Genomic DNA, 25,889 nt, shown 5'->3' with positions numbered 1-25,889 from the left:
TGTGTGGGTCAGTTATGGAGATCGGGCGTGCACACCGCTGGCACTTCTTAAAACCGACCTGCGGGGGCATGAAGGGGAAGATAGCCTCCGCAAAATCGAAGCCCGAGGCCTGTATACTGGCAACAGGCCCCGCCGGGGCAAAAACGAAAGAAAAAAGGGAAAAAAAGCAAAGTTTTTTTTTTTTTTTTTTTTGCAAATCAAAGAAAAATAAACCCGAAGGTAAAGAAAGAAAAAAAAAGGAAAAAAGCGCGAGCGGGAAGGCAAAAAAGTGGTTTCAACGGCCGTTGAAAAAACACACGCGTCTTCTTCGCTCCGCGGAAACGAAGAAACTGGGGACCACGCACTCCTCCGTCGGGCGGGAAGGCACTCGCGCACGCGCAGTGCGGCCAACTAGAAACTTCTAGTTAAAAAGGTCCGTACCGAGGGCTCCGTCGGTGACGTCACCCATGTGTTAAGAATATGCTGCCTGCTTGTCCTGGGATAATAAAGTATTTTATAATTTTTATAATTTTTATTTTGTAATAAAGTAATTATAAAATACTTTCTTTGTGTTTATTTGATTCCTATTCAAGAGAATTACTTTATATATAGTCAATATAGGCAGAGAGTTAAATTTTTTAACATTTTCTAATGGTGGTGTGCCTCATGATTTTTTTCATGAAACAAGTGTGCCTTTGCCCAAAAAAGGTTGAAAAACACTGACCTAGAGGATATGAAGGAGAGGAAAGTAGGGAAGGGGACACTTGATGAAGTTACAGGGAAATACTTTTAAAACCAATAGGAGGAATTTTTTTTTCACTCATAGAATAGTTAAGCTCTGGAACGTGTTGCTAGAGGATGTGGTAATAGCAGATAGCATAGCTGGTTTTAAGAAAAGTTAAAGATCCTGGAGGAAAAGTCCATAGTCTGTTATTGAGAAAGACATGGGGGAAGCCACTGCTTGCCCTGGATAAGCAGCATGGAATATTGCTACTCCTTGGGTTTTAGCCAGGTACTAGTGACATGGATTGGCCACCGTGAGAACGGGTTACTGGGCTTGATGGACCATTGGTCTGACCCAATAAAGCTATTCTTATGTTGTTATGTTCTAAGGTGGAAAGAGACAAATCTGGACCCCAATTTAGGAGGGACTGACACTGGTTGTGTTCCTTCCCAGTTAAAGAAAGCAATTGTGCAACCTTTGTTAAAAAATCACATAGATGGGTCAATGGTAGTCCATTTTTGTCCTATTTTGTCGCTACACTTTTTAGCTAAGGCATTAGAAAAAGTTGTCTTGGAACAGTTAAATGAGTTTTTTGAAACTTTTAACATCGTGGATGATTACCAGTTTGGTTTCAGATCCAAATATTCTACGGAATTGCTGTTGCTTTCAGTACTTGATGATATACGGAGGGGTTTGGATCGTGGTGAATGCTTCTTTATGATCTTGTTGGATGTTTCCATTGCATTTGATACTGTCAATCATCAGATTTTGTTGAAAAGGTTGATTGATTTGGGTATTGGAGGAAAAGTGTTGGACTGGTTTCAGTCTTTTTTGGAAAATCGAATGTTTTGTGTAGAGGTAGGTCAAGAGAAGTCTGGCTGCTCTGAAGTCACTTGTACAAAAGCAAAAACCTCCCAAACCCCAAGAATAGTAACTGGACAAGGGAGAGAGACAAGAGTAGGACCAACACCACTACACACTACAATCTACAAATAGTTTTTAATACACGGGAGAGCCCTCAGTCACACAGCCACCCACTGAAAAGCACAGTGGAACAGGCTGTCACTTGGCTTACACTCAGAAGAGTGTTAACTGTGAAACATCCCCGGGCTCTACTCTGTGTTTTTTTCAATAAAGTGCACCCAACAGTGCTAAGTGTGAAAAAAGATATAAATAAATTAAAAAAAACACACTTTACCATTCACTACAATTGTCTCTGCCCCTTGTCCAGGGGGCCAAAACGTCCAAATCCAGCAAAGCAAAGAATACCAACAGGAAGTACTTAGCTCCTCCATGGAAACAAACAGCCAGCAAAGATATTATTCGTCCAACGGGACTCCGTTTCGGGGGTACACACCCCCTTCTTCAGGAACGGCTGGACTGCCCTGAGACCGACTCAATCATCCGGCACAGCATGGATTGACAAAGTGTGTAAGCCAAGTGACAGCCTGTTCCACTGTGCTTTTCAGTGGGTGGCTGTGTGACTGAGGGCTCTCCCGTGTATTAAAAACTATTTGTAGATTGTAGTGTGTAGTGGTGTTGGTCCTACTCTTGTCTCTCTCCCTTGTCTAGTTACTATTCTTGGGGTTTGGGAGGTTTTTGCTTTTGTATTATTTGGTTTACCTTCCATTTTTTCGGGATTTTTTTGACTTCTGAAGTCACTTGTGGCATTCTCCAAGGCTCAGCATTGGCTGCTGCTCTTTTTAACATTGATTTGTTACTTCTTTGCAAGGAGTTGCATAAATGTGGAGTCAGTTTCCGTGTATATGCTGATGACAACCAGTTCCTGATTCTAGTTAACAATTCAATTAACGATGCTTTGTAGGTTTTGCAAAACTGTTTTCAGGCTGTCAAGGGATGGTTACACCTGAATCAGATGAAATTGAATATGGCAAAGATGGAAGTCATATGTATGGATCGTGATAGACAGTTGCAGTTGTTTCCCACAGAAATAGTGCTTTATGGTGCTGTTATCTCTGTCCTGCATCAATCTAGGGTAATTTTGGATTCAGTGTTGTCGTTTAAGCCTCAGATTAAGGCAGTGGTGTCTCAAGCATTTTTCAAACTCCGTCTACTACATAGATTAGATTTGACAATTCCAAGACCATTATTAGTGTGTTGTTGACCCCAGTATTTGATTATTGTAATACACTATATCTTGGTTTATCAAGTGTGTGGTCCATTCATTACAGGTTACTCAGAACGCTGCTGCACGTATTATCGTGCGAGCATCAAAATTTGACCATGTCATCCCAATTTTATGGGATCTGCACTGGCTGCCTATTAGTGCACATATTCAATTTAAGGTTTTGTGCTTAATCTTTAAGCTTGTGCGTGAGGATGGCCTGTTGGTTGTGAAATCTTTACTGTACTTCTGTCGACCATCATGAGCATTAAGGTTAATGGACAGGATATGTTTGGATGTGCATCTTTGAGTGTGGTGAAACTTTCTGGCCACCGCAATACTATGTTGGCGGTACAGGGGCCAATGTTGCGGAATACATTGCCCGTTAACATAAGGCAGGCATCTGGCATTCTGCAGTTCAAGAAAATGTTTAAAATGAGGTTATTTGAGCACATTTTTTTCTCATAATCTGGTTTTCAGTATTATTTTTTAAGCTTTGAATGACGTTTGCAGAATTAATTTGTGTTGTAAATGATTACGGTACTGTTATTTTGTAATGTTGTTTTTAGTTTTTTTATGTTTTATATTTGTTATGTTTCTAATGATTTTATGTTATAGGATTGGTAAATATTTTATCATGTATATACTGTTGTTATCTGCTTAGAATTGTAAGATATGCAGGTTATAAATTTTTAAATAAATAAATAAATATGTTCTATAACTTCACCACATGGCGAATAAAGATATACAGTGGTGCCTCGCATAACGAACGCCTCGCACAACGAACGCTGCACACAACGAACTTCATGTCTTGATTCACACAACGAACTTCATTTCACACAACGAACTTCACACAACGAACTTCGTTTCACACAACGAACTTCGTTTCACACAACGAACTTCGTTTCACACAACGAAGTCGCCCGAGCTGCCGATGTATTGCATCCTTCCGCGCAGGCACTGCAGGCAGTCGTTAGTCACTGCACTTAACTGCCCTCTCTCACTGTATACAGTCGTCCTTTTAAGATAAACTCAATATTTTTTATATATCATGGCTTCTAAAAAAAGCAGGAAGGTGATTTCTGTTGAAATGAAACGGGAAATAATTAGAAGGAGTGAATGTGGGGTAAAACAGTGTGACCTCGTCAAAGAGTTTGGCCTCAGCAAGACCACCATTTTCACCATTTTGACAAATTTATCTTTTTTTATGTCATCTTAGCATATTTTATGCTGCAGAACGAATTATTTTTTTTAACATGTATTGTTATGGGAAAACGCGTTTCACATAACGAACTTTTCGCATAACAAACTTGCTCCTGGAACGAATTAAGTTCGTTGTGTGAGGCACCACTGTATTTCCTCACAGTCCTGCATAATGCCCCATTGTTTTCCTTGCTGTTATCGATGTTGTTGTTTTTTTTCTTTAACAAAAATAGACCAAGTTTATATAGTAATAAGGCCTTGCATCCCCTATACTAGCCTAGTGGCCCTGTTATGTTATGAATTTTATTCAACAGATATGATCCCAAAGTGGCATGCTATCCATGCCAGTGATAGGCTACCAGTTTTTAATTAAAAGGCTCATACTGGCTTCATATCAAGGAGCTCTCATTAATTTTGCTCCTCTCAGAAATGTGATCTTTAACCACACAATATAGTTCTCGTGTGTTTAGATCCCCATTACGCCATTATAGAGCAGGACTGAGCTCAGTGAAACTTTCAGACTGCATGATTTTCTAGCAAAATCGGGTTACAGTGCTGATTATAAATCAACACTAGCAACTCTCTTTCTATAAGCCAGATGTCCATCTCTGTTTTCCAGTAGCTCTTAAGGCAAAAATGAGACTGTCTGCAGTCTGAAGTTTGATCTTGATATAGGAAACACCACTCTGACTCCTGTAACAGAATTACTTGAAAAACCGAAGGAGAAGAAAAGTACTAACATCATTGTCGGATTTCAATATTGTTTTATTTGATCAGATTCTAAAATAACAACCATGTTCCCCCCTAGGCCTTTACTGCCAGCCAAGTGCAATTTCCATGTACACTATTCCTACCTGCTCAATATCAGGCTGCAACGGACTGTAAAGTGGCCTCATTTCCACATGTTCAAGGACCAAGCCTTGCTTCCGAAGCACATACAAAGCTAGACGCTCCTCAGGCGGACCCAGATGAGGATTACGGGGTATGCTGTCCTCTACAATAAAACATATTACTCTTTTAATACCTTATCAACATAGAAACCACACTTTACATAAATCACACTTGAAGAAAGGGAAAACATATGATAACAATGTTAATTACATTTTATTGGCAAAATATTAGGGATGGGCTGTTAATGAAATAGGACATATCAACAACATATCCTATATCGTTGCATGTCATTATCAAATGAAAACAAAGTTCATGTTTTATCCTTTGGAGGGTGGAGAGTGTGGCGCAGTGGAAAATACAATTGTTAGTAATTTATGGTCAGTGAAGAAGCTAGCGGCGAATGCTCAACAGAAAGAAGTTATCCGATTTGAGTGCCGCTTCTGAAGGCCTTTCAAGCAAAATGTTTCTGCCTGAGATATGTTCTTCTGGCTAAGCTATGGTAACTAATTCTATGTTAGATTGTAAGCTCTTTTGAGCAGGGAACCTCCATTATATGTTAAATGTATAGTGCTGTGTATGCCTCTCAGCGTTATAGAAATAATAAATAGTAGTAGTGGTATGTATGTTATTAAAAATTGTGTGTGCCCAAATTGTGTGTGCAATTTCATTGCCAAAGGAGTCAATTAGCTCCATTCTGAAGAAGGGGCATAACCAGGGGAGGGTCATGGGCAGAACAGTGTTACAGAATAAGGGAGATACACTCCTAATTTAGCCATGAGAATTTACACTGGGTTTGAGTTAGTGTAGATACGTGTGCCCAAAATTAGGTGCACATTCTGGCGCTGAACACCATTTATAGAATACCACTTACCACTAATTTTTATCACTGCCAAATCAGAGTCATGTATACAGTGGCGAACTGAGGGTGAGAGGCGCCCCTGGCGGTGGTGCTTCTCCCTTCCCTCTTCCCTGCTCCCTACCCCCATCCACCTCTTCCCCTCCGCCTCCTGCCGCATGTCTTTCTCAATAACAGACTATGGACTTTTCCTCCAGGAACTTGTCCAAACCTTTCTTAAAATCAGCTACGCTATCCGCTCTTACCACATCCTCTGGCAACGTGTTCCAGAACATACTATTATTAGTAACTGACAAATTAGCCAAATGAAAAGCAAAAAATGCAGCACATTTGTTTTTTGGGTTTTTTATACTTGCTAGTGCAGGTCATGCACTAATTTATTAGTGTGCAATATGTACCTACAGTATGCAGAGAAAGAAGAAATGCACTCCTGGAATGCCCTTAGCACACTGTTGTTTTGTTTTTGCCCAGATTAATTGTACACATGATATGACTTCCCTACACAAAATTTAGGTGGCTAGTATTGGGAACATTCTGTTTATTTTTAATGACATTTGCACTGAACCAACAAGTTTGCCGATTCCAAATACAACAGAAAAGCAAAACAACGACGACATCAAAGGCGTTGTAGATGTGCAAGCTCTTCCGTACCACCTTAATTTCTTACTCTATATCATTTTCCCCAAAATAGGGGTTGAACGATTTGTTGCACTAATTTTAAAAGGGGTTCTATACTAAGCTGTGGCAAAAAGTGGCCTTAGTGCACTCTTCCACGGATTTTTCTTGAGTGCCAGCACCATTTTTGCCACAGACATATAATCTAATTTTCCAAGTTTTATTAAGATTGGATATTCTGCCTATCTAAAAGATGTCTAAGCAGCATACATAATCTCCCTCTTTTACTAAGGTGCGCTGATTAGCGCGCGCTAATCAAATTAGCATGCGCTAAACGCTAACACGTCCATAGACTAACATGCACGCATTAGCGTTTAGCGCACGCTAAATCAATTAGCATGCACTAATCGGTTAGCGCACCTTAGTAAAAGAGGGAGATTATGTATGCTGCTTAGACATCTTTTAGATAGGCGGAATATCCAATCTTAATAAAACCTGGAAACTTGGGGCTCCTTTTACGAAGGTGCGTTGGCGGTTTTAGAGCTGGCATTAGTATTTTCCATGTAGCGCAGGGTTAGCGTGCGCTAAAAACGCTAGCGCATATTCGTAAAAGGATCCCTTGGATTATATGTCTGTGGCAAAAATGGTGCCTGGCGCTCAGGAAAAATCTGTGGAAGAGTGCACTAAGGCCACAGTTTTTGTGGCAGAATGCAGAAGTCAATTGCCGGGCCTTTCATCTGCACAGTATAATAATAATAATAATAATTTTATTCTTATATACCACCAAAGCCATGAAATTCGAGGCGGTTTACAACAAGAAGCGCTGGACAATCAGCTAAGAGGTTACAATTCAGAGTCATCAATACAATCTTACATAATGAAAGATGTGGAAAGCTATATAGTTCTTAAGGATACCAGTTGGAATAGCAGAGCTATAAAAAGTCTTAGTTTACAAATCGATTGAACATTTCGTTTTGACCAATTTTCTGAAATTGAAGTAGGTTGAAGAGAGCGTGATAACGTTACTCAGCCAATCGTTCCATTTGCCTGCCTGGAAGGCAAGGGTTCTGTTGTCAATATCAACTGGCTTTATAGTATACTAGTCTTATAGCCTGTTACATTAATGGGTGCTAGAATATACATGTGTGTCTATGTTTATTTCTTTCTCTCTGTCTCTTCTTAGCTGCTTTCTGTATTTCTGTCTTTATTTTTCCTCGGCTGTCCACCCATTCTCCCTTCCTTTTACCTTCCCTGTGTCTACCACCACCCCTTCACTGCTCCCCTTATCCAGCAGCAGCCCTTCTCCCTTTTTTTTTTTTTATCTCCCCCCTGTCCAGCAGCACCTCTTTCCTGTCCCCCTGTCCAGCAGTAGGCCTCCCTTCCTTTTTCTCCCCCCCCCCGTCTTTTCCCCTGTCCATCAGCACCTCTTTCCTGTCCCCCTGTCCAGCAGTAGGCCTCCCTTCCTTTTTCTTCCCCCCCTCCTCCCCTCCGTTTCTTCCCCTGTCCATCAGCACCTTTTTCCTGTCCCCCTGTCCAGCAGTAGGCCTCCAATTTGGCGTTTTATTTTTTTCTCTCTGACTGGTTGTACCTCCATGTGCTACTATTGTAAGTAGCTGTACTTTCATATGATACCCTTCCGGTAGCATGGTTCCCCCTATTAATCCCTATAATTCTTGAGTTACATTGCATATTCTTTTAACTCTCCGCATATCTCATTGGAGTAGGGTTTTCTTCTTATTTTTTTGCATGCAACTCACTTGCGATTTGCATGACGGCTTTGCTTGAATGAACCTTGGTACACCAATTATTTTGTAGCTTTTCCACGCCCTGCTGGTACCCTGGTTGTTCTGGCATACCACAGTAACTCGTCCAGGCCTCCCTTCCTTTTTCTCCCCCCCCCCACATCTGTTCCCCTGTCCAGCAGCACCCCTTACCTCGCATCTGGCCTCCGCTGACAGCCGCCGACAGCCGCCACGGCCTGCAGCCGCCAAGAGCCACCACAGCCTGCAGCCGCCAAGAGCCACCATGGCCGACAGCCTCCGCCTAAGCGCGCATGCGCACTCCTACCTGCGGGGCCCTACAGCTTACGGAAAATGGAACACGCAGGTGGGAGTGCGCATGCGCGCTTAGGCTTTTATTATATTAGATTCTCAATCATGGTACATGGGCTTGTCATGCCACTGGGAACAGCTATGGGTTACCACATAAAGATAAGATGTGTTTTATGCAACCCCATTTATACGGTTGCCTTGGTCAGTTAAGTGCTGAATATTGGCATTAACCAGCCTGGAAGCCCCCTCCCCTCCCAATAGCTGATCGTTACTTAGGTCCTAAGTGCTAATTTCAAGCTGCAATAACCAGTTAAATGCCATTGAAAATTAGAAGATAGCCTTGAACATGTGATTTAAGCATTCAGCAGCCGCTTAAATCTTTCTGAATATCAACCGGGATATGCATACAAGTAAGTCCTGTGAATGAAAATTTGTTTATCAGTATTAAAAATATGGCTTCTTGATAAATATGGCACTATGGAATAAACTTCTGCTGTAAAATTCTTGTTAGGGTATAAAGTAATGGTCCAAGAAATGACAGATTTGTAAAAGTTTGGGTTTTTTTTTTAAATTTAATGGCTTTGCTTTCTGCAACTAGCTCAAACAGCTGTTTTCCAGATCTTAAGAAGGTCAGACACAATGCTTTGTTTTCCATTCGATGTGAGTGCTCTTGGAAAAAACGAAGGGGGAGAAAGACCCACACTTAACTTCACACCTTTTGAACTCTCATAGGAACTGCCCAAGAATAACATAAGACCTGTCGCACTCAGGTTTTCCTTTCTTTCACTGTTTACGGAAAGAAAAAAAGCTTAGGGAATCAGGCAAATGGAGTCTTTGTTTAACTTGTCCAAACTCTGGTCTCTGAAAATAGCTGGGCGCAGAAGCCTGATAAATTTACTAAAGGGAACTATTGCAGTAGTGCAGGGGTAGGCAGTTCCGGATCTCGAAAGCCACAGGCAGGTCAGTTTTCAGGATATCCGCAATGAATATGTATGAGATGGATTTGCATGCACTGCCTCCTTGAGATGCAAATCTATCTCATGCATGTTTATGGTGGATATCCTGAAAACCTGACCTGCCTGTGGCTCTCGAGGACCGAAATTGCCTACCCCTGCAGTAGTGTACACACCTTAGCCTTGATTAGCAACAGATACAGTTTTCAGTCTGGTACCATTTTCATTAGTTTGTTCATGACACTATAAAACAAGTTGGTATTATAAAGGGTGACCTTGGACATAGTTATCTCATATTTTTAAATATAGATTAACCTTTCTACAATAACTACAGATAATATATTACAGCTATGAGGTAGGGTACCTGAACGGGTTAGACTCAACTTGGCATCCAAAATGTAATGAAAAGTAATTCAGGAACTGCTGTCAAGTGAATTATATCAAGCTCCGTCTCTAGCAGTATTCAAATCTAGGCTACAAGCCCACTTTTTCGAGGCTTTTAAGTCCTAACTCCCACTCAGTCGTAAAGTACCCATGTCTGTTTTATCATTCGCTCTGTGAGAAATTCCCTAACCCCTATTTGTCCTGTTTGTCTCTTTTAATTAGATTGTAAGCTCTGTTGAGCAGGGTTTGTCTCTTGCATGTTAATGTACAGTCTGTGTACAATTAGGTGCGCTATAGAAATGAGAAGTAGTCGACACTTATACGTTTTTGACTTAGACGAAGTCAAAACAAGTCTAAGTGCCGAAAAAGGGGCCGCTGAGCTGATGGTGGCTGCTGCCATCAGCTCAGCGGCCCCAGCAACCTGCCTACCCCCTACAGCAATGATCGTGGCAGAAGAGATGCCTCATCTCCCCTACCGTGAAGCCATCACTCCTCTACCCGAACTGCCACAACCCGCGGCAGGAGAGATGCCCTATTTCTCCTGCCTCGGGTCGCAGCAGTTCGGGTAGAGGAGTGATGGCATCGTGGTAGGGGAGATGAGGCATCTCTCCTGCCGTGATACATCAACCCCCCCCCGGACAACATTGAGGCAGGAGGGAGCCCAAGCCCTCTTGCCCCGCGGCACCGATGACCCCCCCCCAACGATATTGGGGCAAGAGGGAGCCCATGCCCTCCTGCCCCACGATCGCTAACCCCCCCCCCCCCCCGATTATTGTTGGGCAGGAGGGAACCCAAGCCCTCCTGCCCTGGGCACCCGCAGCACCCTCCGACAACATTGGAGCAAGAGGGAGCCCAAGCCCTCTTGCCCCGTGGCACCGACGACCCCCCCCCCCCAACGATATCGGGGCAGGTGGGAGCCCAAACCCTCCTGCCCAGGTGGACCCCCTATCCCCCACCCCCCACTACAATACGGGCAGGAGGGATCCCAGGCCCTCCTGCCCTTGACACAACCCCCCCAACGACCGCCCCCCCAGGACCCCCGATCGCCCCCCCGCCATCCCGCGACCCCCACCAACCCCACGACCCCCCCACCCCCAATCCCACCCCCCATACCTTTGAAATGTTGGCCGGACAGACGGGTGCCAAGCCTGCCCGTCCGGCAGGACAGCTGACTCCAGAATGGGGCCGGATTGGCCCAGGCGGCTGAAACCCCGTCCACAGGTGGGACCTAAGGCGCCTGGGCCAATCAGAATAGGCCCGGGAGTCTTAGGCCCCTTCTGTGGCCGGGGCCTTAGGTACATGGGCCGGGTTGGGGGGGGTCGTCGGTGCCGCGGGGCAAGAGGGCTTGGCCTCCCTCTTGCCCCGATGTTGTCGGGGGGTGTTGCGGGTGCCCAGGGCAGGAGGGCTTGTGTTCCCTGTAATAGGGGGGGTTAGCGATCGCGAGGCAGGAGGACTTGGGCTCCCTCCTGCCTGACCGTAATGGGGGGGGTTAGCGATCGCGGGGCAGGAGGGCTTGGGCTCCCTCCTGCCTGACCGTAATGAGGGGGGGTTAGCGATCGCGGGGCAGGAGGGCTTGGGCTTGGGCTCCCTCTTGCCTCGATGCTGTCGGGGAGTCAGCGGGGCAAGAGGGCTTGTGCTCCCTCTTGCCCTAATGCTGTCGGGGAGTCGGGGAGTCGGTGGGGCAAGAGGGCTTGGGCTCCCTCTTGCCCCGATGCTGTCGGGGAGTCGGCGGGGCAAGAGGGCTTGGGCTCCCTCTTGCCCTAATGCTGTCGGGGAGTCGGTGGGGCAAGAGGGCTTGGGCTCCCTCTTGCCCTGGATATAGTCGGGGGTTTGGGGTGCCGCGGGCCAGGAGGACTTGGGCTCCCTCCTGCCTGGATCATTTTAAGGTGGGGGGATTCTGTAACCGGTGTTGTTTTTGACAGACACCAGTTACAGAATCCAGCTTTTAGGCGAAGGACTGGCTCCTCCTTCGCCTAAAAGCCCTTGTGTTGGACGTTTGGGGCTTAGGCGTTTTTTTGGTTCATTATGGGGTATAAGTGTAGACGTAGTGGTGGTCTGGGCGTTTAAACAGCTGAATGTAGAGGCAGGCCATTATCAAAAAAAGGATTTTTTTTTTTGATTATGGACATTTTCCCTGTTTCTGCTTTCAACGTTTAAGGCCTTAGGCCAAAAAGGGACTTAGATGTTTTTTTTTATTATGCCCTCCACGTGCATAACTTGGAAGGCGCATTCTATGGCATCAGTTCTAGTGCACAAATCTGAAAAAGGGGCATAGCCAGGGGAGTAAAATGGGTGGAGCATGGGCATTCCTAAAATTTACATGATCAATTATAGTATTATTTAGGTCTGGTTTTCCTTGGCCTAAATGGGTGCATCTAAAAGTTCTGATATGCACTGGCATTTACCGTGATTCTATAACGCAGTGGTTCCGGACCCTGACCAGCCAGTCAGGTTTTCAGGATAGCCCTAATGAATATGCATGAAAGAGATTTGCATGTAATGAAGATGACAGGAATGCAGATCTGCCCCATGCATTTTCATTAGGGCTATCCCGAAAACCCGACTGGCTGTTGGTCCTCCAGCACAGGGTTGGGGACCACTGCTATAAGGTGTGTGCCCCTTTTATAGAATCGTGCTATAAAACTGTGCTAATCAGCACAGATTTTTGGGGGGTGCCATATATAGAATATGGCCCTCAAAGTGTAACTTAGCTCTGGAAATTATTGCCAGAGAGCTCCTATAAATGAAGTTTAAAAAAAACTATTAAGGTAGATATGAGAAATCCATTCTTATCTATTTTACTGTTTAGAAATCTCCAGATGCTTGTGACCTAGATTGACCACTGTTGGAAACAAGATGATAGGCTTCGTGGACCTTTGGTCTGCCCCAGTACATCAATGGGTGCTCATTGAATTCATATACCTTCATTCAGACATTGCCATTTATTGGAAACTCATAACTGTCTTTTCTGTATAACAGGTCAAACAGAAAGGAAGAGATTACCAAAGGATTTGAGAATGATTGATTCTTTGATAACATTTTGAAAAAGGCTTAAGGCATTTATGTTTGGCCAAGTCTTTGCTTACTTATTAGGTTAACTCTGGCCTTTAGCAGATGACACACAAAAAAAATTAAGATTCATCTATGCAGAGTGGCATGATATTAGAGATAGAGTAAAAAGTGGTAAATTTAAATTATTACATTACATTACGGAGATTTTTATAGTCCGCCATATCCCGTATGAGTTCCAGGCAGATTACAATAAAGCGGATGACCGGAAACAAACCCGGTTAAACAGGCAATATTGAAAAAAAAAAAATCATATAAAAACAATCAGTTCAAAAATTTCTTAAATAAAGCTGTTTTTAAAAGCTTTCTAAAAAATTAAGGGCAATTTTTACAAAGGTGCGCTAGCGTTTTTAGCGCACACACAAGATTAGCGCGCTAGCCGAAAAATTACCACCTGCTTAAAAGGAGGCGGTAGCGGCTAGCACACGTGGCATTTTAGCATGCGCTAGGTGCGCGCTAAAACCGCTAGCACACCTTTGTATAAGAAGCTCTAAATAAGTAAGGCTCCTTTTACGAAGGTGCGCTAGCATTTTTAATACACGCACCGGATTAGCATGCGCTATAGCACGCGCTATCTGAAAAACTGCCGCCTGCTCAAGAGGAGGCGGTAGCGGCTAGCATGCGTGGCATTTTAGCATGCGCTATTCCGTGCATTAAGGCCCTAACGTGCCTTCATAAAAGGAGCCCCTAGTTTCTGATCTAACAGTGAGAGGAAGTTTATTCCAAATTGCCAGTGCCTGATACTGAAAGAAGCATTAAGTTGACGGAATAGCTTAATTGATTTAGGCGATGGAAATTGCAAACAGAATTGATGTAGTTGTATATGACCCCCGTCTACCAATCATTAAGGAAACTAAATCCAGCAAATAAGGAGGAGCTAGGCCATGTAAAATTATGAGTATGGTTTTGCCAAAATGTGTGTGCTTTTTGCAAATTGTACTTTATGATGGAATGTGTATGCCATGCTGTTATCCACTCTGGACCTGGGATAGAGTGGATGACAAATGTTTTAAATAAAGTTGAATTATTGTAAAGGGATTTGTGGTGAGGGTTCAATAAAGGCAAGATGAACCACAAGGAAATAATGAAGGTAAAATGATTTACCAAATTCTGACAAGGTATACTCATGGCCTTTAAATATTATCTTGTCTTGCTTGTAGATTGGAGCCTTGCAGTTGCGGTGTTGACAGAAGATTTGGAGAAGCTGAGAAGGTCGGAGTTGATCTCGCCATTGATTAGGTCCAGACCTGAACCAAAAATAAAGCTGAATATTGTCAACCATCTAGTTTAATACATTGGGTGAATGGCTAAAATCAAGATTTCAAAAACAGTAAGTCTGTCTAAACTGCAAAAGTTTCTAGTCACAGCTTTTAAAACCACTTTTACCATACTTTGTTTCATTCTCTAACAGTCATAGATTCCCATATCTGGGAATTACAGATGAGGTGATTTATAATTCAAATATAACAAATAAATATATTCACTGCACTTTTAGCAAAAGCAATGGTAAAAACAATTGAGGCAAAATTAGTTATTTCTATAAAGAACATACGAATATAAGAATTGCCGCTGCTGGATCAGACCAGTGGTCCATCGTGCCCAGCAATCCGCTCAAACTGCGGCCCTTAGGTCAAAGACCAGTGCCAGTAGGAATTATCCAACCTTGTCTTGAATCCCTGAAGGGTGCTTTCCCCTATAACAGCCTTTGGAAGAGTGTTCCAGTTTTCTACCACTCTTTGGATGAAGAACTTCCTTACATTTGTACAGAATCTTTTCCCTTCTAACTTTAGCGAGTACCCTCTCGTTCTCTTCACCTTGGAGAGGGTGAACAATCTCTCTTTCTCTACTAAGTCAATTCCCTTCAATATCTTGAATGTTTCCCATCATGTCCCCTCTCAGTCTTCTCTTTTCAAGGGAGAAGAGGCCCAGTTTCTCTAGCCTTTCGTTGTACAGCAACTCCCCCAGTCCCTTAACCATTTTTGTTGTTCTTCTCTGGACCCTTTTGAGTAGTACTATGTCCTTTTTCATGTACAGCGACCATTATTGGAAGCAGTATTCCAAGTGGGGGACATACCATGTCCTGGTAAAAATGCATGATAACATTCTCCGATCAGCTCGTAATCCCCCTTCTTAATCATTCCAAGCATTCTGTTTGCCCTTTTCACCGCCATTGCACATTGCGCGGACGGTTTCATTGACTTGTCTACAAGTACTCCCAAGTCTTCCAAAACTACTAGGACTAGGGGGTATGTAATGAAGTTATTAAGGAGTAGATTTAAAGCAAACAGGAGAAAATATTTCTTCACTCATCTTGTAATTAAATTCTGCAATTCATTGCAGGAGCATGTGGTGAAATCAGTTAGCTTTGCAGGATTTTAAAAAGTTTTAGATAATTTCCTAAAAGAGAAGTCCATAAGCCATTATTGAGATGGTTTGGGGAAATCTACAGCTTATTCCAAGGATAAGCAGCATAGAATACTTCTTGGGATCTTGCCAGGCACTTGTGACCTGGGTTGGCTACTGTTGGAAACAGGATACTACAGTAGACTTGATGGACCTCTAGTCTGTCCCAATAGGGGAACACATGTTTCTTTCTTCCCTCCTTCTCTTTCCTGAATCCTACCCTCACTTGAGACATTCCTCCTCCACTAATTACTACCCATCCACACACCAGCTGTGCCTTTCCCCATTCTCACCTCTTTCTACCTACCCACTAGATGCCCTTTCCCCCATTATCACCTCCCCACTCATTCAGTCACCAACCTATCACTACAGGTGCTTCCTTCCCTCTCCCCAGAGGCATGTGCTATCACTGCATTTCTCTATCTTACAACTTTCTTTCTCTTTCATGCTCCCCCTCTCAGTCACTCTGTAGGAGTTTCCCTCTCTTTCTTGCTTTGTCCCTTCTTCGCTTTCTTGGACTCCTCTGATCCATTACAGAAGGATTGCGAAGACCTGCAACTTGACATAAACACGCTCGAGAAATGGGCCGCCACATGGCAAATGAGTTTAACCTAGATAAGTGTAAGGTGATGCATGTCGGTAACAAAAATCTTATTCAGGAATACAGGATGTCTGGTGCGGTACTCGGAGAGACCCCCCAGGAAAGAGACCTGGGAGTACTGGTCAACAAGTCAATGAAGCTGTCAGCGCAATGCACAGCGGCGGCGAAAAGGGCAAACAGAATACTAGGAATGATTAAGAAGGGGATCACGAGATTGGAGAAGGTTATCATGCTGCTGTACCAGGCCATGGTATGCCCCCACCTAGAATACTGTGATCAGCACTAGTCATTGTACATGAAGAAGGACACGGTACTATTCTAAAGGGACCAGAGAAGAGTGACTAAAATGGTTAAAGGGCTGGAGGAGCTGCCATACAGTGAGAGATTAGAGAAACTGGGCCTCTTCTCCCTTGAAAAGCGGAAACTGAGAGGGGACATGATCGAAACATTCAAGATAATGAAGGGAATTGACTTAGTTGATAGAGACAGGTTGTTCACCCTCTCTAAGGTAGAGAGAACAAGAGGGCACTCTCTAAAGTTAAAAGGGGATAGATTCCGCACAAATGTAAGGAAGTTCTTCTTCACCCAGAGAGTGTTGGAAAACTGGAATGCTCTTACGGAGGCTGTTATAGGAGAAAACACCCTCCATGGATGCAAGATAAAGTCAGACAAGTTCCTGCTGAAAAAGAAAGTACGCAGGTAAAGCTAGGCTCGGTTAGGGCACTGGTCTTTAAACCAAGGGCCGTCGCATGTGCGAACTGCTGGGCACAATGGACCACTGGTCTGACCAAGCAGCGGCGATTCTTATGTTCTTATGTTTTTATGTTCTCACACCTGTGTGAGCTGATTCTTACTAATATTAATATTAATACCAACTACCGTATTTGCCGGCGTATAAGACGACTTTTCAGTACCTTAAAATCCTCCCCAAAGTCGGGGGTCGTCTTATACGCCGGGTACTGTTTACATGCAGTGGCGTACCAAGGGGGGGGCGAAGGGGACGGTGCGCCCCGGGTACCAGCCCTAAGGGGGTGCTCCCGGCCTTGCCGTTCAATCCCCCCCCCCACCCCCGAAGGACCGCTCGCCCCACTGACCTTCCTGCACCACCTGTGAAGCAGTCCACAGCAGGATCGCGAAGTCAGCGTCAGCGATCCCGCCCCTCCTCTGACGTCAGAGGAGGGGCGGGACCGTGGCGCAGGAAGCAGCGCAGGGATCGCTGACACTGACTTCGCGATCCTGCTGCGGCTGCTTCATAGGTGGTGCGGGGAGGCCAGGGGGGCGAGCGGTCCTTCGGGGTGGGTCGGGGCATCAGGCCTTCAGGGTGGGGCGGGCGGGTGGGCAGGCAGGCAGGCTTTCAAGGGGGAGGGGGTGACAGGCAGGCAGGCAGGCCTTCAAGGGGGGACAGGCCTTCGGGGGGGTGCAGACCTTCAAGGGGTGCAGGCCTTCAAGGGGGGGGGGCAGGCAGGCCTTCAGGGGGGGTGCAGGCCTTCGGGGGGGGTGTAGACCTTCAAGGGGGTGCAGGCCTTCAAGGGGGGGACAGGCCTTCAAGGGGGGAAAGGCAGGCAGGCAGGCCTTCAAGGGGGAGACAGGCCTATAAGGGGGGGACAGGCCTACAAGGGGGTGGGACAGGCCTTCAAGGGGGGGACAGGCCTTCGGGGAGGGTGCAGACTTTCAAGGGAGTGCAGGCCTTCAAGGGGGGGTGCAGACCTTCAAGGGGTGCAGGCCTTCAAGGGGGGGAGGCAGGCAGGCCTTCAGGGAGGGTGCAGGCCTTCGGGGTGGGGGGGTAGGCCTTTGGGGGGGTGCAGGCCTTCAAGGGGGAGACAGGCCTTCAAGGGGGGGAAAGGCAGGCAGGCAGGACTTCAAGGGGGGACAGGCCTACAAGGGGGGGGACAGGCCTACAAGGGGGTGGGACAGGCCTTCAAGGGGGGACAGGCCTACAAGGGGATGGGACAGGCCTTCAAGGGGGGTGCAGGCCTTCAAGGGGGGACAGGCAGACCTTTAAGGGGGGACAGGCCTTTGGGGGGGGACCATGATTTAGAAGTACACGGAGGGAAGGGGGTGTTCAAAGAGACGTGCATATGCCAAACTTTGGGGGGGGGGAAGAAATAATGGGTCTGAAAATAGAGGAGAGGGAGAGAGATGATGGACCATGGGATTTAGGGAGGGAAGGAACAGAAAGGGAGAGAAATTGGACACAAGGGATGGTGTGGAGGAGGGATAGAGATACTGGATAGGAGGGTAATTAGGAAAAGAAAGGGAGAGATGGTGGACTCTGTGGTGGTGGGGAAGGAGGGAGAGATGCCGGATGAAAGGGTATTTAAGAAAAGGTGGATCTGTGGAGGGAGATGAAAAAATGGAAAGATACCAGACTTCCTGGGAAGGGAAGGGAAATGGAAAGGGAGGACAGAGTTGGCAGATGGATGGTTAGCATGCAGAAAGAAGGAGACCCTTTTCTCTTTACTACGTCTCTCGCACATGCGGCCGTGTGTGGAGTCTAGCCCTTAAGGAAGTTGCGGGGGCGAGCAGGAGGCGTGTAGGCGTGTATGGCTGTGTAGGGCTGGCACTCCTGTCCCATTGATGTCCTGCAATTTTACAGTTTACATTAAAGGCAGTGTGTAATAAAATACATAGTGCAACTATTTGTTGTGCAGAAGGTGTGCGGAAGAAGGGGTAGTCTTATACGGCGAGTATATAACAAACTCTATATTTTAACTGTAAAAGTTGGGGGGTCGTCTTATACGCCCAGTCGTCTTATACGCCGTCAAATACGGTATATTCTTATATCCTGCATATACCACTGATAGTTCAATACAGCTTGCAATTAAAAAAAACTTAAAACCCCCGGCATTCCCAGGGAAAAGAGATAACATTAATCTCAATTTCAATCAATCACTAATATTCACAATAAAAAGTTTCTAAACCACCAGGTTTTCAAAAGTCATCTGAATTGTACATAATTAGCAGTAATTTGAATATTTTCTGGAAGATCATTCCAAATCTTAGCAGGTTTGAGGCTGGCTGGCACACCAATTGCAAGACAAGGAAGAAAAAGAAAAAACAGGAGTTTATGCGTGAGAAATATAGTGGGGTAGATAAAACATTCCTAGAAAAAAAGGTGCCAGTACTCCATAGCAGCTGAAAAAAAATACTGCTCTGGGCCTAATAAATAACTGGAATGGCAATAAAATATCTCTTTAGAGTACAAATTTGGTCAAAGTACTTACGTGCAATAGGTCTCTGGTAGACCACATCGAGCTCCAAATTTTGATAGAAACCTGTTCTCTAGATCTATCACTGTTTCCCCAATCTTTTCATCTTTTGATAAAAGATCATAGTCATACAGCATAATCTTCAGGTCCTTCTCCAAAGGCAGAGTACAAGTTAGCTCAAACATCCTATAAAAACACAAAATAAAATAATAAAAACACCAAGAATTACAATACTGAAAACTGAGACTATCAATGCTGATAGAAGAAAATCAAACATTTTTCCTCCCCTATTTAGACCCTGGATGTGGAATAAAATATTAGAGAGAAAAGATGAGGAAAATGGACAGGCTCAAAATTTATATGCATATTTTATAAATAGGCAAAGGTGAAAAATGCACAAAGGGCCTCAATGAACAGGGAAATTTGTTTATTGTCAAAGTGACTTTGCTCAGGAACGCAGATCTTCCTTGCATTGCTATAAATTCTTTTGGTCTGGTATTTAAAAGCACATATCCAGATAGCAGTGCCTACTCCAGTTAAGTGCTTCTGGCTGGGACTATCCAGTAAACTTTAATTGCACTATCTCAATAGTGCAGCTGAAAATCCTTATTGATGACCTTAGCACTATCTGTGGTGTGGTGGAGGATGAGCAGTCCTGTACATTATCCGGCTATAGTGAATATTTGATCTGCTATCTTGATAACTTATCTGGACAGTTTAGGACATCAAGAGGGTCACTGTCTTCTCACTATCTGCATAGCAGAGCTGACTATCTGGATTTTTTTAAACTGCTGTGGCTGGCTTCCATAAAAACTGCTGAACACAGCAACCAAACATTGATTCGCTTGAGACAAAATATTAACGAACTACTGATGTCCCACAATGGTACTAATCTACAGACCATCAGTCACTACAGTTATTCTCACTGAAACCTGATACATTTTGTGAGTGGATTCACTGATATGGAATCTCAAACATACTTTCCAAAGACAGGTTCCAGCGTACACGGGATGTAGTTGTCTTGGTCATGCACTGATTTCTTTCCTACAGAAATCTTTACATAGGGATCACACTAGAAAAGAAATATTACTTGTTTTTAAAAGAAAATATGGCTCAATAACAAACAAATGTACAAGCATATGTAATCAAAACTAACATTTCTAGTTCCTTCCCTAGTGAACTGGTTAGACATAGGGGAGTTACTGGAGACACCGGCCACATAAGAGCTTTAAAAAACAAATCATGGTGAAACTATGATCATCTTTACCTATTTATTCACAAAACAGCAGAGGTTACATGGCTACAGAAGGGGAGTGATTTTAGGGGGAGCGGCAATAGTAGGACAAAATGTATATATGATCAGTGGCAAAATTCAGCTACCCAAAGGGTAAGTTCTACATTGAAATTTAAAGGTTACATATCTAATTTTAAACATCTGGAAATGTTTAGCTATTATTTTGAAAACTTAGTTTATAAGCATATGCTTAATTTAAGTCTATCTGCACATTCAGCACCGCTGCCTACATAGATAGCAAGGTTAAATATATGCACAAACACTGATAGTTCAGTTAATATGGTCAACGTGCTGACTCTTTACTGACCCATATATTTTCTAATGATTTCTATAAGCAAGCTTTCCACCTTTGTATCAGTCAAAAGTAAAGAAGCATTATGCCACATAGAAAGATCAAAAGGTTGAGCAGTGTATTATAAGGAGCATCTTAATCTAGGAAAGTATCAGGGTTTTAAAATCAGCCGTGTAAGCATCTTCCCATCAACTACACAGTGGTGCTTTATCACATCATGACAGTGGGATCAGCACAATTTAGAGCAGTAAAATGGAAGGAATCTTTGGCTTTTTTGGAGCTAAAGCAACACTTAAATTGGAAAAGTGTTTACGAATGTAGGCATAATACCAACAGACCCCTCAGGAAAGTAGACACGGGGCCCTTTTGCTAAAGCTTAGTGTGCACCAATGATATTAACATACGCTAAATCAGTTTTTCTCAAACTGTGTGCCAAGGCACACTAGTGTGCCTCTTGAGATTCCAAGTGTGCCGCGGCACACTGAGGAGGAAGAGAGGCGCCTGCCAGCTGACGTCCCTACACGGTACAGCGCCAGCGCTTCCCAATTAGCCAAAGGCCTGCATGTTACCCCCCTTCTCTCTAGAATCCTCCGTCTTCCCCCCTGGCCTCCCGGTCTCACCTTTAAAGCTAATTACAGCAACCTGCAGAGGATTGCCGGTAGGTAAAATGATTTTATTTTCAATATAGTGATTGAAATGTGTCAGTTTTGAGAATTTATATCTGCTGTGTATATTGTGTGCATATGAAAAATGAATGGAAAAAATTGCATTACAATTAGTAAAGAGGGGTGGGATCTGGGGCAAAGCTTGGGTGGGCCTAGGGAGGTCTGTGGTTGGGCTTCTCAGTTGATATTTGTTAGACTTAGGGGGTACTTAGCTTGAAGTAGTTGAGAAACACTACTGTAGGCAATCAGCTGGCGCCAGTGCCTCTCCTTTTCTCCGGCCCTGTTCCCTGCTGGCACCCCCTACTGGCGTCTCAGGGCCTATCTGGAGGGCCTCTGCACATGTGTGGACGTCGACATGATGATGTCACACATATGCGTGATGTCATCACAGTGACGTCTACACACTTCTGGGTGCCTCAAGCCATGGCTATTACCTTTAGTGTGCCCCGGCTCGAGAAAGTTTGAGAGACACTGCACTAAATGCTAAGAAGTCCATTTTATTTCTATAGGATTCTTAGAATTCAGTGTGCACTAATTCCATTAGCATGCACTAAACTTTAGTAAAAACCCCATAATTTATCAAATCTCATTATACATATACATGTTATTCTACCATATAAGTTTCTTTCTCTGAAAGATTTTATTAGGGATACCTTTCCATTGGTGTCTTTTGGTTGCAATCCGAAGGCACGAATGATGTAGACCCTTACAAGACATTCTTGGGGTCCCCTAGCTGGAAGCTGGCGGAACTGACGAGGAGGCACAGGCTCTGATGGATCATCGGGAAGGGGATATAACTTGAAAGTTCCCTATAAATATAAACATTTAGAGCTAAATCACAAGCGTTAGTCAGATTTCAACTAATTATGTAAAGTCTCTTCCCTCTTTCTCTTTATGTCTCCAGAATAAACAAATACAGCCCCCCCTTTTACTAATCCGTAGGAGCGAGAGCCACACGGCAAATGCTCTGATTCCCGTTCAAATCCCTATGGGTGTCAGAGCATTTAATGCGTCAGCCTGTGCTATCAAGCTTAGGAAAAGAGGTGGCTAGATTCTAACTGTGTGAAGTTGACTGGATGCCTAAATAGGATAAATGTGTTCACTGGGTCACAGAAACTGCATTAGCACATTTCATAATTAACGTCATATTTATTAAATAGTATAGATGCTACTAATCAATATGAAGAGATACTAACATGTATTAAGGAAATGATTTATGTTTTTGTAAAATAATGTATATTAAGGGAGAAAGTTATCAATGTGGGATACTGTTAAGATAACGTATTTTACTGTTAACACAGGTTATTAGTAACTAGGTCTCGTTGTATAAAACGGGGCCTGTGATAAAGCACCAAAAAAAGCAGGAAACAAAATGCCAACAGCAAAAGTCAAGAGCCACAAAAAATATTGTGGGATAAAGCACCAAAATTTATTGTAAAAACAATCAGTGATATGGAGCAAGACCTGACTCCGTCCATGTTTTGGCAGTGGATGCTTTCTTCAGAAGTATACTATTCAATCAAACACATTTGAGATAAACTTGATGGCTCTGATTCTATAAAAGATGTTTATGGTTAGGCGCCTAGATCGGTGTGACCAGCCAATCTAGGTGCCCAACTTAATTTTTTTAATTGGCTTAATCACTGCTGATAGTTGAAAGCGCCTTTAAAAACAAATTAAAAACCAGTAAAAAAAAAAGAATTTGCCAATAGGTCCCTCCTTTCCTTCTTATTCACCCTCTTTTCCTCCTTCTTCTTTTCTTTCTCTTCAATCTCATCCTCCTTCTCTTCGTTTTGGCAGCATTATGAGATCGGTGTTTAACTCAACAGAGCGCATGCGCTCCTATGAGTGATTACAATCATACATTTTGCTTAAACTGAGGCAAAACACATGTCGGGTCTTGATTGTGAATAAAGACATTGATCACCACAGGTTGCCCTCTCTGTTTTATTTTATTTTAGAAAACTCAACACTTGCACATACAAAGCTCTGAGTGATCCTGCCTTAATTTTAATGTGTTTATTGTCCTAAAATAGTTGTTTCTGCTTTACATGCTACCTAATATATGTATTTTGTGTGTGTGTGTCCATGTATGTATTTTACAAAAGGCTGCATTTTCAGCATTCTTTTGTGAAAGTGTGAGTAAAATTCAATGTATAAAACTTTGACTACTCAGAAGATTTATAATACTAAATATGTTCTGAAATCCTTGTAATGTTAAACTTCACATGATATAACAAGAGGATAATTTACTTATCTATCTGAGAAGGCTTGTAGATCACAATCTACATACTAATCCCTAATACAAAAGGGTTCATAAGCACAGTAGAGGATTCAAAAACAAACTAGATGCACATCTCCTTATGAGACGCATAGAAGGATATGGGTGACTAAAAATTATGCCAGGTGTACACCTGGCAGGGCCGCCGTGTGTGCGGATCGCCGGACTTGATAGACTGATCCGGAGATGGCGCTTCTTATGTTCTTATGTAATGATTATGCTAAGATATATGCTTTCAGGACCACCAAAGCATCTTCTTGGGTCTGTCAGACTCCTCTTAACCAAATTATTCACTGACTATATCATTTAAGTAAGATAAGAGCAGATAAACTCCTGTTGTATACCAGACTACAGCAGAATTCATCAGACCAGTTTCTTACACTGATTTTCATAGTCAAACACAATCGGCAGCAGATGCTCAGTCTCATCTAGATTTGTACCAATAACCAGTTCACGTTGCCTTAATTACAAATAATTATTTTCTACACTATCTAGAGAAGCTCAAGTGCCATTATTAACAAGTCTTTAAAAATATGCAACTTTACTAAAGCCTTCTCACAAGAAAGGGATATGTATATGCAATTGTAAAATAGGTAGTCTTTAATACAATTATCCATAAACTCAGCTAAAAGCAGGTGAATGTCCCTTCTGAAAACCACCAACCTTGAATTCCCCAACTACAGAGGGATCTTCATTTTCATCATAGGTTTTCCCACGTTGTAGCTTGAAAGTGCGACAAAAGTCAGTCAGACCTTCATATTCCTCAATATTCTCTAACTCTGTTTCATAGACCTAAAAACAATTTTAAAAAAGAATGGTTATGATATATTCCTTGTACCTTAGAACTTCTGACAGATGGAGCTGTCTGATCGGCTGGGATAAGAAGCAGATTTATAATGCCAGCAGATTAGCCTTTCGTCTTTTATTTATCTTCTTTTTTTCTCCTTCATTAAAAGAAGTTTCTCTAGTTTTAAAACATTTGATTGATCTGAACTGCAAATAAGAGTATACGAAAGTGCCTTAGAGAGACCCATAAGGTAGAAATGCTAGTGATTTGATCCTGGCCTGGCCGCCTTAAATAGACCCAATCTTATTACTGGAAGCTACGCAGGGTGGGGCCTGGCTCGTACCTGGAAGAAAGACCACCTGGGAATACTGGGTTCTGTAGGCTGGGGGCCCTATGTTGGGAAGCAGTGACAAAGTGGAGCCGCACACTGTGTGGGAGAAAGCAATGGCAAACCACTTCTGTATTCTGCCTTCGTAGGATTTGTGCTTGGCGCCTAATTTTTGGCACCCTAAACGGAATTATCCCCAAAGTGATTGTTTCCCATACCCTAAATGATAAACCAAGTTGTACTGCCCAGAAACAATTTCATATAAAATACCTTATCCAAAGTACTTAAAAAATATTTAAATAAGGAGCTGACTAGATTGAAGTTGATATTCAAACCAATTTAATTAGGCAGGAAAAGCTATCAAGAGTGTGGTAATCAATGTGAGCTACCGTTAAGACATGTTATTTTAGCACTAACTCATTTTATTTAACATGAGTCCTATTTTATGCAATGAGACCTAGTAACTATTTACTGGGGTTAACAGACATATGATTGAGTCTTTACAGTATTTACAGTAAATATCTCCAAAGCATAAATGCACAGGAGGTGACTATCTTTCAAAAGGAAAGAAACTCTGAAATGAGAGATGAAGATAAAAGAGGATTAACTCAGAAGTAATCTAATGAAATACTTCTTTATAGAATGGGTTGTGGAAGCATGGAACAACCTCTCGGTGGAGGTGCTGGAGAGGAGGACTGTATCTGAATTCAAGAAAGACAGGTACTGTACTGTATATGGGATCTCTTAGGGGGAGGAGGTGTGGATGATATGAATGGGCAGACTGCCGAGGCCTTATGATCTTTATCCGTTGCCATTTTCTATGTTTCTAACATGTCTTAACGGTAGCCCACTTTGATTCTTCCCGCCTTAAAGGTCAATATTCAGTGGAGCTGTATCCAATTAAAGTTAAGTGGATAACTTATCTAGTTAACTTTAATCATTAATTTAAACAGAGTTGCAGTTACGTTAACACCCTTCGGGGATTCAAGACAAAGTTAGACAAGTTCCTACTGGTAGGGCTAGTCTCGGTTAGGGTGCTGGTCTTCGACCAGAGGGCCGCAGCGTGAGTGGACTGCTGGGCATGATGGGCCACTGGTCTGACCCAGCAGCGGCAGTCGGTCCTCGAGGGCCAGAATCCAGTCGGGTTTTCAGGATTTCCCCAATGAATCTGCATGAGAT

The 25,889-nt window shown here is 43.4% G+C and overlaps 1 protein-coding gene across 7 annotated transcripts in view; it reads right to left on the bottom strand.

Moving 5' to 3' along the window:
• Positions 1-25,889, bottom strand: part of DYSF (dysferlin) — a 539,803-nt gene that overhangs the window by 70,276 nt on the left and 443,638 nt on the right. For all 7 annotated transcript variants that reach the window (XR_004540213.1, XM_033953409.1, XM_033953435.1 and 4 more), the window contains 6 exons: positions 24,259-24,387; positions 21,968-22,123; positions 20,044-20,135; positions 19,079-19,249; positions 13,955-14,097; positions 4,886-5,025 (listed from right to left, as the gene is read on the bottom strand). Coding sequence is in view for 6 of the 7 variants with exons in the window: in XM_033953409.1 (XP_033809300.1) it covers positions 4,886-5,025; positions 13,955-14,097; positions 19,079-19,249; positions 20,044-20,135; positions 21,968-22,123; positions 24,259-24,387 (831 nt within the window). In the remaining variant the exon portion in view is untranslated. The remainder of the gene's footprint in view (positions 1-4,885; positions 5,026-13,954; positions 14,098-19,078; positions 19,250-20,043; positions 20,136-21,967; positions 22,124-24,258; positions 24,388-25,889) is intronic.

The sequence above is a fragment of the Geotrypetes seraphini genome, chromosome 1, assembly GCF_902459505.1.
Source record: "Geotrypetes seraphini chromosome 1, aGeoSer1.1, whole genome shotgun sequence".
Taxonomy (NCBI): Eukaryota; Metazoa; Chordata; class Amphibia; order Gymnophiona; family Dermophiidae; genus Geotrypetes; species Geotrypetes seraphini.
This window is presented reverse-complemented; position numbering and strand designations above follow the sequence as displayed.